Here is a 17,538-nt window from a genome sequence, read left to right on the forward strand (position 1 = left end):
ACCGCTTGTAATTTCCTTCAAGCTAACTCTGCAGGAGCACAATGCGGGGTGCGGCAGGGCTGAAACTCCGCAAACACCGGAGAAACCATCCTGGTGGTACCGGTAACAAAACAAGGTACCGGTGAAAGCAAGAAGCAGGAGAGAAGGTAAAGGCTTACCATGGCAGTCTGGTGAAAGCATAACCAGGTTATCAAGCTACGAGTGAGCTTTAAAGTGTAAGCAAGGAGTTTATTACAAGGTGGATGTTCGATATCCACGTGGGCATTAATGCCAAGGGAAATCTGCCATTATCACTGCTGGGAGCGTAGCAATAGTCTCGGAGGAGACACGTGAAACCATCTCCCACCCTCAGCTTCCAGCGAGACAGGGTTTATTTCAGGTAGCTGAATTGTAACCCACATTACCCTTTCACTCCGTATAACAAAGCACTAATTACCGGGCAGGTTTTCAAGTGCTGTGCTCCACCTCAGCACAAGCAATAATTCAGGTCAGCCCCACGCTAAGAGGTTTGCGAGTGCAACTCTTCGGTGCTGTTAAAGGAATTAAATTGCATTCTACAAATCTAGGTGACCTCTTTGAGCTAAGCTGGAAGTCACATTACATTGTTAGCATTAACTTGTAGCTCTCTGGCACGCAGCATCATTTCAATACAGGAAATTATTGGACATCTCCCAGAATTTCTTTATTGGTAGCCCTGGGAATTTTAAATGGAAGGGAAAAAAGAATCCAGCTACAATCCAGCACGGGGAGAAAAAGAAGCAGATGGGGGGAGGTGGAGCTGCTGGTTACCTTCAGGATCTCCTGGCTGTTCTCTATGCCCTCCTGGTGCCAGCAGTCGAGGACGCCCTCCACGCAGCCGTAGCCCATCCCATCGTCCAGGCAGGAGAAGAGGCAGAAGCCGACGGTGCTGGGCATGGCCGAGGGGGTGGTTGTGCGCCTCCCGCTCTCATCAAAGGACTGCAAAGAGGAGAGAGGCTGCAGCAGGGCATGGGCAGAGCCGGGCATCTGGCCACCCCGTGACGGGAAGGGCTTAGAAATGTAATTTTGCTAACAGTACTCCAGGGATTAAGGATGAAATCTGCTTTTCCTCAATGCCAAGCAAATAGCCAGCAGGAACGCTGCTGCTGACCTCATGGCACCGCAGCACAACCAGGCACTTTGGTCTTAAAATAAATTTGAGGAGGAACAGTTTCAAAACTGCCCTCAATGCTCCAAAAGTGTTTTCCACTGTCTGTTTCTGGTTTCAAACGTCACCTCATCTCAAAAGGCTGCGAGAAGCACGTGCACAGGTATTTTCCACGTAGCCCTCAGCTTCCAGGCAGAGGTGGGCAGCAGATTTCAAACTCTCATTTTTGAGTTTTTGCGAGAAAAGATGCAGGACCTGCACGCCCACAGTCTCCAGCCTACCCAGGCCACGGCTCTGCCCTGCAACCAGCTCAGACTATTTACCTACTGCACATCACTGCCTGCAGGAGCCTCTTCATAGAATCATAGAACTGCTTGGCTGGAAGAGACCTTTGAGATCAAGTCCAACTGTAACTGTCCACTACTAAATCAGATCCTTAAGCACCTCATCTGCCTGTCTGTTAAACCTCTCCAGGGATGGGGACTCCACCACCTCCCTGGGCAGCCTCTGCCAGGGCTGAGAACCCTTTCAGGGAAGAAATCTTTCCTGATGTCCAATCTGGAAAGCCTGCCCTGGTGCAGCCTGAGGCCATTCCCTCTCATCCCATCACCTGGCACTTAGGAGAAGAGATCCAACAGCCACCTCACTACAATCTCCTTTCAGGCAGTTGTAGACAGCGATGAGACCTCCCCTCAGCCTCCTCTTCTCCAGGTCTCTCAGCCACTCCTTATAACCCTTGTTCTCCACCCCTTTCCCAGCTCCGTTCTCTTCTCTGGATGCACTCCAGCCCCTCAAAGTCTTTCTCGTAGTGAGGGGCCCAAAACTGAACCCAGGATTCGAGATGCATTTCAAGCCATGCTACTTTATCAAGAAGCCATCTCCCTGTCACTGTTTTCCGCGTATCTCACCCCACCCAGCTGGAGAAAGCCTGCAGCAGCTTCACCCTTTCTCAGGGAGGATGCAGTGATGTCCACAGCGATGCTGGGCTCACTGGGGCATCCCTGGCTCTGCTCCACTCCGCTGCAGGACAGAGGGAGTAGCAGCTCACTGCCACCATCTCCTGCCTGGAGGGGCTGGGGGACAGCAATAGCGGCTCCACCACAGGGATCAGTGAGGAAGAAAAGAAGGAGACAGCCTAGGTGGGATTTGCCCTAAACTTTTCCCCCTTTTATTGTTCCTGCTTTTACACCAGGATCCACCTGGCTTTCTCACCTGCATGGAGAGGTGGCGTTTCAGCTGCCTGTACGGAGTCGATGCTGAAGGTGTCAGCGGCTTTCCGTTTCTAAACAAGCCATAGAAGAAGTCCTCTATACTCATGGTGCCATCCTGCTCCAGGTTATGAAGCACCTCTTCGAGCACCTGGGGATGACAATTGCCAAAACCACCATGCTTACAATTTGGCACAGCAGAAAACATCCCATTCCTTAAGCATCTACAGAAAAGAGCAAAGCAAGACCTGGTACACGGCACTGGCATGACACCGGGATCACAGCCTTTGTACAGAAAACTGCAGAGCCACACACACCACAGAAACCCCGCCTGGAAAAGCGTGGAAGCTCCTGGTCAACTTGGAGCCCCCATCTTAAAGTCATCAAATCACAGAACTGTTAGTCTTGAAATAGCCCTCTAAGTTCTTCCAGCCCAACCCCACTGTGCCTGCTGAACTACACACTCGTTGAACCCCTCCAGGGATGGACACTCCACCCCTGCCCTGGGCAGCCTCTGCCAGGGCTTCACCACTCTGTCAGTGAAGAAACTTTTCCTAATATCCAATCTAAACCTTCCCTGGTGCAATTTGAGGCCCTTTCCTCTCATCCTGTCACTTGGGAGAAGAGATCAACACCCACCTCACCACAACCTCCTCTCTGGGAGCTGCAGAGAGTGATGAGGTCTCCCCTCAGCCTCCTTTTCTCCAGACTAAATAACCCCAGGTCCTTCAGCCATCCCCAGAACCCCATGTTCTCCAGCCCCTTCCCCAGCTCTGTTCTCTTCTCTGGATGTGCTCCAGGCCCTCACAGTGCCTTCTTGGAGTGACGGCACAAGCACTCTTGCAATGCAACATGAGAAAAAAACCTTCATTTCATTCTGCTCTTCAGCCAGGGTGACCTCAGGAATGCCATACAAGATAACGAGACAGATGCCAAACCCCCAGCAGCTCAAAGCAACCAGGAAAAAAACCACAGTAAGACACTGCAAGGTTATAATGAATCTGTATAATTCAGGGCAGTCTGCTTTGTGAAAAGCACGACCAACCTGATTAGGATCAGAGATGCAGTCCCTTACTATTAGTCTTTTTTTTTTTCCTCCCCATTTTCTGCCCTGTTTTAATATCCTGAAGATGTTTTGTTGCAAATGCTGCAAAGGTGAACCCGCTCAGAAACGCTTCAGGAAGGGAACAATTAAAACCCATGTTATTTCAAGATGCGAAATGGGGTTTTTAATAAAAACGAATCCTAAACTGACAAGAGATTTTTTTTTGCTAAGGAAATATTTTTTTCTTGGGCTCTACCTGGAGGACAGAAATGGCTGCAGGGCTTCGCGAAGTCAAAAGCAACCGTCTATGAATATTTTAACTCCTCTTTACTGTCCAACTCCTATTTAATGTCCAAGATTTCTGGGATTAAGGAGGCATGGTTGGAATCTAGGAGATGTTTTCAACTTCAGTTTGCTCTGCAATTGCGTGAGAAGACACGCACGCCGTGGTGTCAGCGAGGCTGACAGCTGCCTTCTACCAGAGCAGCCTCTGATGGTTCAACACCACAAACTCGCTGGAAAGCCATAAGGCCTTCCAAGACCATAGAATCATAGGATAGTTTGGGTTGGAAGGGACCATAAAGATCATCCAGTTCCAACCCCGCTGCCATGGGCAGAGACATCCCACTGGCTCAGGCTGCCCAAGGCCCATCCAATGTGGCCTGGAACACCTCCAGAGATGGGATGGCCACAACCTCCCTGGGCAACCTGGGCCAGGACCTCCCCACCCTCATGGTGAAGAAATTCCTCCTTACGTCCAGTCTAAATCTGCCCCTCTCCAGTTTATACCCATTGTCCCTCATCCTACCCCTCCAAGGCTTTGTGAACAGCCCCTCCCCAGCTTTCTTGTAGCCCCTTCAGGTTTTGTGAGTGCCACACTAAAACCCAAGTGCAAGCTGGTCCACACATTGTCACTCACCTCCCCGGATGCCGTTTGGAGCCCGTACTGCTCACAAATGGAGATGAGTTTTTTGCGGTTCAGGTGGCCATCCCTGGTGATGCCGAGGTGCTCGCAAACCTCTTGCAGTTTGTCCTCTATCCATTCTGGGGTGGGCAGTGATGCTCCAGTGGAGGCATTCAGGTCATCGGGATTCCAAAAGCGCAGCTGCCCTGAAAATTGGTGAAATTGCTCTGGTTTCTGTCCATCCACTGCAAACGAGTGACCACCAGAAGATCTAGGGGGTTTGCACATCACAGGGCAGAAGCTCCTACAGCGGGCAGAGCCTCCCTCCTTGCTCACTAGACCCAATGGGACTATTTACAACCACAGAATGGTTTGGGAGGGACTTAAAAGCCCATCCAGTCCCACCCCCTGCCATGGGCAGGGACACCTCCCACTGGATCAGGGGCTCCAAGCCCCATCCAACCTGGCCTTGAACCCCTCCAGGGATGGGGCAGCCACAGCTTCCCTGGGCAACAACTGAGAACTTCAGTGGTTGCCTGTCCCCATAAATGTTATCCCCCAGGTGCCCAAACTCTCATATCCTTTGAGTGCAAACTGTAGTGTATGTTTGATCTAAGTACTTGGAGGGAAGGAAAAAAACCCAATAGCTTCCAGCTGAATGCATTTCCTCCACCTCCGGCAAAGCCTGGAGCACAGTCTCACCCAGCTGGAAATGCTCACTAGACAAAACAGAGCTTGCTCAGCTGCAAGGCTTGCACCTGCTGCCTCGGGCTGGAAAAGCGGTTTTTGGAGCAAAAACGTGCCTCCCCCTGGAACAGGGTCTCCAAGCCCCATCCAACCTGGCTTTGAACACCTCCAGGGATGGGGCAACCACAGTCTCCCTGGGCACCCTGGGCCAGAGCCTCTCTACCCTCAGCGTGAAGAATTTCTTCCTGATGTCTAGTCTCAATCTTCCTCTCTCCGATTTATAGCCATTCCCCAAGCCCCATAAGCCGTGTCCATGCAGGACAAGGAGCAAAGCAGGATGGAGAGCCTCTCCCCACCCCAGAGATCGCCCCATTCTCTCTTACAGGACAATCATGAAGCATTTAATGACTGGTCCCTGCTGACATCTAGTGCCTACCGCGATCCATTACAAGCAGCAGCCCCCCAGGCAGGAGCGGAGACCAGGACCAGCCCTGGCTGCTGCTCTGGGAATGCTGGGGAGACCAGGAGCACCTGCAGCAGGGCAGCCTTTGCACCAGGCGGGAGGAAGAAAAGAGGGAAGAGAGGGTCCAGCAGAAAACTGTGCCCTCCAAGGAGCCCTGCTTTAGCTTTTGTTCCCAGCCCGGAGCTTGCTCGCCCAGCAGGATGGGACCGCTCAGCGCTCCACCTGGCCTGAGACCGCCTCAAAGTGATTCATCTTCAAAGCTGAAATGAGAATAAACACACAGAGGCACTGCTGCTTGCTCTTACCCTCGGCCTCGTACTCCTCGCTGTCTCGCGTCTTCCAGTGCTGGAGAGAAAACAAAAGGTTTGTGAGTTATTACTATTGCAAGACATCACCCGTATCAAAACGACTCTGCGATCAGCATCAAACGAGCTGCAGGGCTCCAGTAATGCCGCCAGGCTTTCATCTCCCCACTCCCTGTGGGCTGGGCTGGCAATCCACAGCTCTTTGATGCTGCCCATTTCTGGCACGCAAAGTGCTTCGGAGGGGACAAACCACAGCTGCGGTGAGGGACCCACGAGAGGAGGCAGCTCCGAGTCCAGCAGCTTGATGGGCAGGGAGGGATTCGCCCTCCAAGCAAACCACGCTGCTCGCCTTAGATGTGTTGGAGGTCAGGATGAGGATGTAAGGAAAATCACCAGCTGCATATAAGCAACGTCCAGGTTACATAGAATCATGGAATGGTTTGGGTTGGAAGAGACCACAAAGCCCATCCAGTTCCATCCCCTGCCATGAGCAGGGACACCTCCCACTGGATCAGGGGCTCCAAGCCCCATCCAACCTGGCCTGGAACCCCTCCAGGGATGGGGCAGCCACCACTGCTCTGGGCAACCTGGGCCAGGGCTTCATCACCATCGTGGCACATCTTTTCCCAAGATCTCATCTCAATCTCCCCTCTTTCAGCTGAAAACTGTTTGCACTCATCCTGTCCCTGCACTCACTGATCCAGAGCCCCTCCCCACCTTTCCTGGAGCCACTTCAGCCCTGGAAACTGCTCCAAAGTCTCCTTGGAGCCTTCTCTTCTCCAGGCTGAACAACCCCGACTCTCTCAGCCTGTCCTCATATGGGAGGTGTTCCAGCCCTTGGTTCATTTTTGTGGACTCCTCTGGACTTCCTCCAATGGTTCCATGTCCCTCCTGTGCTGGTTGGGGTTATCCTTTCCTTTCAGCACGATATTTTCCCTTCCCCTGCAGCCCCACAGATCTCATACACATCCACAGCCTGCAACGCAGGTCATGAGCACAGCACACTGAGCCTCGAGCATCCCCATCGTGGGCAGCCGTTGGTCAAATACTGCACGGCACACTGTCATACAATCATGCAATGACTATGGCCAGAAAAGCTTAGCCCGTGTAAGCTCATCCAGTCCAACCATCAGCTCAACACCCCCGTGCCTACTAAACCATGTCCCCAGGTGCCATGTATACATGATTTTTGAACTGTTCCAGGGATGGACACTCTACCCCTGCCCTGGGCAGCCTCTGCCAGGGCTTCACCACTCTGCCAGTGAAGAAACTTTTCCTAATATCTAATCTAAACCTCCTCTGGTGCAACTTGAGGCCATTCCCTCTCATCCTATCACTGGTGGCCTGGGAGAAGAGCTCAGCACCCACCTCACCACAACCTCCTTCCCAGGAGCTGCAGAGAGCAATGAGGTCTCCCCTCAGCCTCCTCTTCTCCAGGCTAAACAGCCCCAGGTATCTCAGAACCCCTGTTCTCCAGCCCCTTCCCCAGCTCCGTTTCTTTCTCTGGACACGCTCCAGCCCTTCAATGTCCTTCATGGAGTGAGGGGCCCTAAACCGAATCCAGGATTTGAGGAGTGGCCTCAGCACCATCCCATGGCCCTGCTTCTCTCCGGGGCAATCACAAGCCATCTATTTCAGAGGCAGAGCCCTGGTGTCCCAGGCACCGGGTGACACATCGGTGGCAGGTAATTAAGCTGCAATGAAACCATAAGTACCATGGGGACATCTGCTCCCCGAGCACGTGCCGCTTGGGGAACAAAGCTTTTACTGCTTTATGCTTTTCCTTTTGACAAAAAGCATCCATCTGCCTGCAGAGCTGGAGGACCTGCAGCCTCTGCTCAGCCAGGTCCACTCCAAACCACCTCCACCAGCCATAGCTATAGGTCAGGAGACAAAGCTGTGCTGCCAACAAGCTCTTTACCAGGTTAGCTAGAGAAAAAGCACACTCTGTGCTGCTGTTAAGCCATCTCTCTTCCTCCATGGTGACACCAGCTCAGGCAGCACCAGGAACAGAGCAGAAGAATGTTGTTCAGAATGATTTCTCCATGTACTACACGTTGTCTCATCTCTACCACCCTTGTTCCAGCTGAGGGTATTTATCGCCACGTGATGCTCAGTGCTATTATCTTCTGGTTTAGCAACAGCATCAGCAGATGTTCCTACTCCACCATTACAAGTGGATACTTTGGCATGCACGTGACGGATGGATTTGAAGTCAAAGTCACCCAGGACACAAAGAGGCTCTAAATCATCGTATAAAAGTTCAATACGTCTCATTCAGATTACAGCTAAAAGCCATTAATCTACAACATTACCATGGAAACTGGATTAGGTCACTGGACTTTTTTTAGGTTGGCTGCTTTCCTGTTTCATCTCCCGGACCAGGCAAGGGCCGTTCACTGCCACAGCATCTCGATGGACCCCTCGGTGTCCAGGGGAGGGACAGAGGACAGCTTCAGAAGGAGAGCAGGGCTTCACCTTTGCTTCCCCAGGCAGAAATCAGCCTGGTAAAAGCAGGAGGTCACAGGCAGGGCTGGAACCTGCTGGGTGTTCAGGACAAGAATATCACCAAATCACAGAATAGTTTGGGTTGGAAGAGACGTTAAAGATCATCCAGTTCCACCCCTGCCACGGGCAGGGACACCTCCCACTAGATGAGGTTGCTCTAAGCCTCATCCAACCTGGTCTTGAACCCCTCCAGGGATGGGGCAGCCACCACTGCTCTGGGCAACCTGGGCCAGGGCCTCACCACCCTCATGGTGAAGAAATTCTTCCTTATGTCTAAGCTAAATCTGCCCCTCTCCAGTCCATACCCGTTCTCCCTCATCCCATCCCCATACGCCTTTGTGAACAGCCCCTCTCCAGCTTTCCTGTAGCCCTCTCAGTTACTGGAAGGTCGCTATAAGGTCTCCTTGGAGCCTTCTCTTCTCCAGGCTGAACAACCCCAACTCTCTCAGCCTGTCCTCATAGCAGAGGTGCTGCAGCTCTCTGATCATCCTTGTAGGCTCCTCTGACCCTGTTCCAACAGCTCCATATCCTTCTTACTTTGAGGATTCCAGAACTGGACACAGTACTCCAGGTGGGGTCTCACCAGAGAGGAACAGAGGGGGAAGAATCCCTTCCCTCCCTGCTGGTTCCACTGCTTTGGATGAGGTGAGAAGGAATAGTTTTCAGCTGAAAGAGGGGAGATTGAGATGAGATCTTAGGAAGAAATGTTTTGCTGTGAGGGTGGTGAGGCCCTGGCCCAGGTTGCCCAGGGAAGTGGTGGCTGCTCCATCCCTGGAGGTGTTCAAAGCCAGGTTGGATGGGGCTTGGAGCCCCTGATCCAGTGGGAGGTGTCCCTGCCCATGGCAGGGGTGGAACTGGATGGGCTTTGAGGTCCTTTCCAACCGAAACTATTCTATGAACACCAGCCCCTCTCACTTCAAGGACGTGCCTGCCACCCAAGAACCTAAAACCACAGCAGACGGTCACTCCATAAACACCAACAAGCCTGAAGAGGCTGGATTCCATGATTCTACAATGTGGCAGGGGAGCTGTAGGCTCGAAACCCACTGCCACCAACCCTGGGGAGCTCGCGTGACCTCCCTCTCCGCGCCGAGGCCCACTGGGAAGGACTCAGGGGTCCCTTTGTGTGGCGAGGGCTCAGGGTCAGCCACCACCGGTGGGAAGACAAAGAGAGGCTGGGACAGACGCGGGAGGATGGCTCATCCCAATGTCAGGCACAGCATTGTCTCCCGTCCCCGGTGGAGCTACAGCTGGATGCGGGTCACACACATCGGCGGGCGGCGCGCGGGAGCGGCGATCCCAGGAATGCATTATTCCATAGGCAGACGTGTGCTCGGCCGGGCAGAGGAGCAGATGGCCGCAGCTTTCAATGCTCACTGCCCTCCAGCTCGGGGCTCGGGCAAGCATCTGCAGCCGGGGCCGTTTGCTCACGGTGGCCTCTGCCCATAATAAGGCAGCAGCCTCTTCCCCCCCCGCCATCTGCTTCAGCGAGACAGACCTTTGTTCTCCGCCAGAATATATTGCTAATTAAAATGACGATCAGGAAGGCATGCTGAGCCTGTTCTGCCTCGCACACGGCACACGGAGCCTTCGCACCAAAGCTGATGGCCCCGTTTTTCCCTCCCTGCGTGCTGGCCTGGAGATCAGCTCCCCGGTCTGAGCTGCTGGAGCAGAGACCGCGGCAAGACAGCGAATCTTCACATCCTCCTTTGCTTCCAGTTGCAAAGCGCTTCAGTCTGAAATGCACTATCATAGCCTCAAGGAATGGTTTGGGTTGGAAGAGACCTTAAAATCCACCCAGCTCCAACCTCCCACTGGATCAGGGGCTCCAAGCCCCATCCAACCTGGCCTGGAACCCCTCCAGGGATGGGGCAGCCACCACTGCTCTGGGCAACCTGGGCCAGGGCCTCCCCACCTTCACAGGAGAACATTTCTCCCTAAGACCTCATCTCCATCTTCCCTCTTTCAGCTGAAAAATGATCCCCTTCATCCTATCCCTGCACTCCCTGATCTAGAGCCCCTCCACAGCTTTCCTGGAGCCCCTTTCAGTGCTGCAAGCTGTTCTAAGGACTCTCCAGAGTCTCCTCCAGGCTGAACAACCCCAACTCTCTCAGTCTGTCCTCACAGCAGAGGTGCTCCAGCCCTCGGATCATCTCCTTGGCTTCCTCTGGACCCATTCCAACAGTTCCATCTCCTTCTTATGTTGAGGATTCCAGAACTGGACACGGGATTCAAGGTGGGGTCTCACCAGAGCAGAAGGCAGAATCCCCACCTTTACCCTCCTGGTCCCACTGCTTTGGCAGGCTATTAATTCCAGTCAAGGAGGCGGAAGCCAAGGAGTTTCAGCCTGATCCTCTCAGCAAGTTTTGCTCCAAGAGCGCAAGCCACACTGGAAAACACTCTATACAGAAGCCAACACATGGATGTTTGGGGAGCACGTGGCTTTGGCAGGCACTAAAGGGACAGAGCTGGGACACAACAGCAGTTTCTACGGCCTGTAAGTAGGTGGGACCTTTGCTGGAGCAGAGCCAGAAGCTGGGCAAGGGGAGATGACAGGTGCCCTATGCTGAGGTCTGGAAGTCTGCGTGGCCTTAAGACTGGCCACGTCCCACCGTGTACCCAGTAGTGAGCTGCTGAGAACCCATAAGCCACAGGGTGCAGCCGCCCGTGGCCACCAAACCTACTCCCCATCCCAACCCTGCACCACCACTGCATGGATCATCACCAGGTGTAACGCGAGGCAGAAAGTAAACAAAAGCAAGATCACAGCACTTCCCAAGCACGCTTGAACAGCTCCGGGCTGCCATGGGCTTGAAAGCCCAACAAGACCCATCCCCTGTATCAAGAACAGGTTACCCAGCGAGGCAGTGGAGGCCTCATTGCTGGAAACAAAGTCAGATTAGAAGGGGCTCTGAGCAACTTGATCGAGTTGAACATGTCCCTACTGCTGTAGGACTGGATGGCTTTAAAGTTCCTTCCAACTCAAACCATTCTATAACTCTAGGACAAACAAGCTCAAGTGGCAGCCAGGGCTGGAGCTGTGCAGCTTCACCCACCGCAAGCTTTCACGCTGTATTCCCATGTGCTTCCATGGTTGCAGCTCCATTACCACCACATCCATAAAGCTACCAGAGCTCCTCGTTTCTCATCACTCATCAACCTAGGAGCATCTGTAGGGACAAACCCGCACCGGGCAGAGGGAACCTCAGGATCCCTACGCAACCCTCTACTCACAGCAGGGTCAACGCTGAATTCATGACTTTGTCCAGTGGCACCTGGAAAGCCACTAGGGATGGAGGTCATGGAGCTTCTCCAGGCAGCCGATCCCATGCACAGAGCAGCCCTCCAGCCTCTTCTCTCGTGTTTACAGAGACGAGGAGGGGAAGGAAGCCTCTCAGACAGAGCCCGAGTTCTTTTAATTGGCACCGGCTGAAAGCAAGCCCCAATTAAGCCCCGCTGCCCCAGTTCTCAGGCCAGCAAACCCTCTGGGCAGGAGGCAGGCTTGCAGAGTGCCGTCAGCAGCGTGTTCGTACGCGCAGCAGAAGCCTGGGCAGAGCCTGATGGTTGTGCCAAGCCCCAAGAAGTCAGGAACCTCCACTACCGCCCACTGCTTCAGCCCCAATGCCCTGAAGCAACTCATTCCTATAGGCAGACCGAGAGGATCGTCTTTCCGACAAGACAGGAAAGCTGATCATGAGGAAAACTAGGGATTTTACAAATTATTCTGATTTTTGCACAGGTTACAAGAGAATTCACCATCCCGTCCACCCTAAAGGCTGCAAGGAGAGGTCCCACCAGAAGCCTTGATGCTGCCAACACCGAGCAGAGCGTGGTTCTATACCAGTTGAATTAATTGACTTATCTTGTTAATAGGCCAACCTTTTATACCGCCTTACAGACCAAAACAGAGGAGGAAGAGGAAAGTGGCCTTTTCTATCGAGGGAATCAGTTCCCTAGGGTCGATTAGCATTGATTTCAAGGTCAGGGCAGCCCATGAGATGGATGAGCATCCTTGTGGCAGTGAGTAAAGGTTACTGAGAACATCGTAAAGAAGTTGGCTTTGGTGGAAAAGCTTTGCTTCAAGTTGTTTTGAACTTTATTTTTAAGCTCAGCTGCACAGGAATAACACTGGAAACCTGGAAAGGGGAAACCTCACCTTTTGTCATGGTTAGGAACACCCCTATGCAGGTGGCTGCAGCGTCCCCCCATCTCTAGGAAAGCACAAGCGATGCCAGGAGGGAAGAAAGCAGCAGCATTTCTCCTTTCCACTGGAAAACTCCCACCACATGCTCCTGAACACACACACACACACACACAGAACTGAATCAACAATGCTTGGCAAATTGGGGCAGGCTGGAAGGAGCCCCGTGCCGGGGAAACGCTGCTGTGGCCGTATGCTAACACAAAACCCAACCACTCTTCACCTTTTGCTTTTCTGTTCCAGAGAAGCAAGAGGAGGTTCAGGGCTTGGAAGCAAGAGCAAAAAAGAGCCACAAACTTTGATCACAAAACCAGGGGGAAAAATATATAGATTTTTGAGTAAGTACCTTAGACAGACATAAAGAGGAAATTCTTCACGATGAGGGTGGGGAGGCCCTGGCCCAGGGTGCCCAGAGCAGTGGTGGCTGCCCCATCCCTGGAGGGGTTCCAGGCCAGGTTGGATGGGGCTTGGAGCCCCTGATCCAGTGGGAGGTGTCCCTGCCCATGGCAGGGGGTGGCACTGGACGGGCTTCAGTGTCCCTTCCAACCCAAACTATTCTATGATTCTATATGCAGTGGCTGCCAAGAGCTGTGCAGCTCCTGGGGCAGTCAGACTTCTCCTTTGGTGCTGGAGCACACAAGCTTTTGCTGAGCAAATAAAACACAGAGGATTGACCGGAGAAGCTGGTGGCTCTGGGTTTAGGGCACCGTCCCAAGGCAGCTGCCCACCGCGGAGCTCTGCCGCTCATCACCCCTGTTCCCCACCCCCTCTATCAGAGAGCAGCAGAGCCACCGCCGGCTGTTTGCCAACGACCTAATAGATGAGGACGTGCTCTTTCTGCTCGTTTAGCTCCCAGCCCACACTTCGTTAGCTGCAGAGGCAGCAGTACAGCCCTCACTTAATTGCTGGCCTGTGCCACAGCCAGGAGCTGGGGGAGGCCAGCGATGCCAGCGCTTGGTGTACGTCACTGCGCCACCACGTGAACCTGCCTCCTCCCTGGCTTCCCACGGCAGACTGCCTGCAGAAGGGAATCATAGAACCATCAGGTTGGAAATGACCTCTTGGATCATCGAGTCCAACCATTCCTATCTGCCACTAAACCACGTCCCTGAGCACCTCATCTACCCGTCTTTTAAACCCCTCCAGGGATGGGGACTCCACCACCTCCCTCGGCAGCTTGAATGTGAGGCTGAAGCGAAGGAGATGTTCTTGGGGTCTTTCCAAGGACAACCAAACCACCTTAGGATGAGGGGAGCAGTGACATTTGCTCCCCTCCCACTCACCTCCAGCAACCCCTTCCCACTCACCTCCTCGCAGCCGCTGGAGGCGATGCGTGGGGGATGCTCTTCCTCACTCAGCGGCTCGATGACAGTCACCTCAGCAAAGTCCTCTACTGACTCCTGGAACTCCGGCAGTGACCTCCGGCCGTAGCGTTTGCCTCCTTTGATGTACTTGGGCTGGGCTTCCAGGGATGAATCTGAAATTCAAGAACAACGCAGATCGGTAAAGTGATTTTTGCAGATCCAGCACATAGAGCTGGTTTGGTTGAAGTGTTTCAAACACCACATTGCCATCATCATTCTCCCTGGGCAGCTGCCCCTTCCAGGACCATGACCCTCTCTGTGTGGCATCAGGCCTGATGGGGTGGAATTGTGCTCCAAAACAAAAAGCTGTCACAAAGTGGAATCAGGACTCCTTCTTCATAGAATAGTTTCAGTTGGAAGGGACCATAAAGATCATCTAGTTCCAACTCCCCTGCCATAAGCAGGGACATCCCACTAGATCAGGCTTTGCTCTTCTCCAATTCCCAAGTCTGCTCTCTCAGCAAGGTGCGGAAGAAACCCCTCGGCCTCACAACCTCAGCCCCAGGAGGAAAGTCATTCAGGTCTCTCCTCCTCACACGAATCTTCATCACCAGCCACAGGCAGGTTTAATTAGGGACAGCGCTGCATTTGGGCAGCTCAAGTCTCCAGATTATGCAGATACCTGGGCGACCACCGCTGCTTTCAGGGAAGCGAAATCACTGCTCGATTCAAAGTGGAAAACAACTGGGTGAGTGGAAAACAACTGGGCAAGTTTAGAGGTGAACGTCTTGCCAGGGCCAACACAAACAGCTGATCTGGGTGATGGTGGGGCAAGTCCCAGCGTGTGCTGCGCCACGAACACCAACTGCAGGATCTAAATAATCCTTCAGAGTCGTCATCTAATGCAGGGGTCTCCACGGCTCCACTCATATTCCCCGGCTCCAGCTTCCCATAGTCCTGCCTTCAGGGACTGAATTAGAATCATGGAATGGTTTGGGTTGGAAGGGACCTTAAAGATCATCCAGTTCCACCTCCTGCCATGGGCAGGGACACCTCCCACTGGATCAGGGGCTCCAAGCCCCATCCAACCTGGCCTGGAACCCCTCCAGGGATGGGGCAGCCACCACTGCTCTGGGCACCCTGGACCAGGGCCTCCCCACCCTCATGGCAAAACATCTTTTCCCAAGATCTCATCTCAATCTCCCCTCTTTCAGCTGAAAACTGTTTCCCCTCATCCTATCCCTGCACTCACTGATGCAGAGCCCCTCCCCAGCTTTCCTGGAGCCCCTTTCAGCGCTGGAAGCTGCTCTAAGGTCTCCTTGGAGCCTTCTCTTCTCCAGGTTGAACAACCCCAACTCTCTCAGCTTGTCCTCAAATGGGAGGTGTTCCAGCCCTTGGTTCATTTTTGTGGACTCCTCTGGACTTCCTCCAATGCTTCCTCCAGGGCCTCCCCACCCTCGCAGGGAAACATATCACCCTAAAATCTAATTCAAATGATCCGAGAACACCCTCTGATGGGGATTAAAACAAAAAACAAATAAGCACATTTTGGGTTATTTTCGGCCAGAATCATCCGACACCTGGAGCAAGGGGCAAATTAAACAGAGGACCAAATTAACCAGGGATTCAATTAGAGAAAGGCTCTCTGCTGTGCTTTGTTTCAGTGTTTGTTAACCTCACCATCCAAACCCCCCCAGGACTTGCTCATCTTGATTTTCCTCCACTTGCGGCACACGGAGGCAACGGCAGGGGCAGCAGCTTTTTAAAATTTCATTTTCAGGGTGTTCTTGGTACCAAATAAATGCAAGATTGCAATACTAATAAGGAGCGGGGATGCTGTTCAATCATTGACAAACGATCCGCAGAAAGCCGCGGGTCTCTAAACCCCCCCTTACCCAAGCGCCCCCTTAGATAATATTCCTTTAGATATGGAAGAAGGCTTCAAGCTTGTTAGGAGAAAAATATTCTGCAACTTAGCTATGCAATGAATTATAAAATACACAGGACCAGGAGTCCTTTGATTCCTCCAGCCTGGCGCTCCATCCATCCGTATTGCAGCTCTAGGGAACAAACCCGGCGCCCGTGTTTGAACAAGGCCATTTTAACAAGATTTGCTGCAGCTGAGACTCGCACATGAAAGTTGGGCGATGAAGTGCGCCGATAGAAAAATCGCAGGGAGACAGGCTGATTAAGTAAGAGCCCGAGAACAAAAGCAAACCTTATCACTCCTATTAAAGCCTGCCCGGTGGTGAACAATCTCCACCGAGCAGCTCTCTCTGAAATGCTAATATTTGTGGCTACTCATTCACCCACCTATTTTTTTCCCTTCACACAAGAGGGTTGGGGGGCTTTGTTTTTTAGTGAAAGATGATTTTTCTTTTTTCCTCCGCTAAGGCAGAAAAGCACCTCTGCGCCCATCTGCCTTCAGAAAGAGGCAGGGGAAAAGCAGCCAGAATTTAGCAATAATGAAGCCGTGGCTAAATTTCCTTCTGGATTTCCCCAAAGCCCAGAAGAATCTCATTTCTAACACCCCCTTGACAGCACACAGAACCCCTTCTGCAGCTGAAAATCCAGCCGTTCGTGGCAACGGCGGTGCTTTCATGCCATGCCACCCTGCAACCACTTCACCAGCAAACGAGGAATGGAAAGGTCTCCTCGCTATTGTGTTTGAAGCATTTGCAGGCTGGCAGCTGCTTTCTCTCTCCTCTTTGGGCTCAGCACCTGGGTGTGCTTGTTTTTCCTTCGCAATTAAAAACCCAGCAAAGCCTGAAGACCTCCCTTGGAGGAAAAGATGACCTTCACAGTTTGGGAAGAGCAGAAAGTTTGCTCCCGCCGTGCAAAGCTTTGACTTTGCCATAGTCTGTGCCTGAGCGCAGCTACAGAGGGAATCCCAGCTCAGGCATCTGAAATTCCACTTCCACAGCCACGGTGCTTTCACTCACACCGAGTTACAGCCCTTCCACTGCGATGTGCACCTTTGTGCCATCAGCTGCATGGGACAGAAACAAGCTCTTGAGCTACGGAGCCACGGGCACCGCACTGGTGTAAGGGACAGCATCCAGCATCCCCATCCCTGGGAGCACAGAGCAGTCTCCTTAGCAGAAAGCCCTGTGCACCATCACCTCTGGACCAGGTGTGCACGGGTACTCCTATGTGAGCAGCACCCTCTAAGCTCCTCCAGCCTTCTGCTTTCCACAAACCCCCAGCACAGCAGTTGGTCTCCTCACCGCTCCCATCATTCCAGGTATTTTAGGAAAGCTGAGCACAAAGCAGCAACCAGTAAAGTTTTGGCACTCTGGGAGCTCCTTATTTCCAGCCAAAACTGATGAGGAAGGATCACAGAATCATAGAATTATTAAGATTGGAAGAGACCTCTAAGATCACCCAGTTGAATTGTCGGCCCAACCCTACCTTGCCTGCTAAACCACACACTTTTTGAACCCCTCCAGGGATGGAAACTCCACCACTGCCCTGGGCAGCCTCTGCCAGGGCTTCACCACCGCTCTTTCCGTAAAGAAGTTTTTCCTGATATCCAATCTAAACCTCACCTAGCGCAACTCGAGGCCGTTTCCTCTTGCGCTATCCTTGTTCCTTGGGAGAAGAGACCAACACCCACCTCACCACAATCTCCTTTTGGGGAGGTGAAGAGAGGGATGAGGTCTCCCCTCAGCCTCCTCCAAGCTAAACACCCCAAAGTCCCTCAGCCGCTCCTCATAAGACTTCGATGGCAAAAGCTCCTCATAAGACTTTGATGGCAAAAGCTCCTCAACCTGCACATGCTTTCAAA

The 17,538-nt window shown here is 52.8% G+C and overlaps 1 protein-coding gene across 3 annotated transcripts in view; it reads right to left on the reverse strand.

Moving 5' to 3' along the window:
- The window catches only part of NIN (ninein), a 78,479-nt gene that overhangs the window by 40,200 nt on the left and 20,741 nt on the right, over nucleotides 1–17,538 (reverse strand). For 2 of the 3 annotated variants that reach the window (XM_054069028.1, XM_054069029.1), the window contains exons 1-3: nucleotides 4,299–4,609; nucleotides 2,339–2,485; nucleotides 790–957 (exon numbers count right to left, since the gene is read on the reverse strand). In XM_054069028.1, the coding sequence (XP_053925003.1) occupies nucleotides 790–957; nucleotides 2,339–2,485; nucleotides 4,299–4,571 (588 nt within the window). In that variant the 5' untranslated portion in view covers nucleotides 4,572–4,609. Of the gene's footprint in view, nucleotides 1–789; nucleotides 958–2,338; nucleotides 2,486–4,298; nucleotides 4,610–5,738; nucleotides 5,779–13,754; nucleotides 13,925–17,538 lie in introns of those variants that run through there. The other variant, XM_009558777.2, reaches the window with a different exon arrangement.

The sequence above is a fragment of the Cuculus canorus genome, chromosome 5, assembly GCF_017976375.1.
Source record: "Cuculus canorus isolate bCucCan1 chromosome 5, bCucCan1.pri, whole genome shotgun sequence".
NCBI lineage: Eukaryota > Metazoa > Chordata > Aves > Cuculiformes > Cuculidae > Cuculus > Cuculus canorus.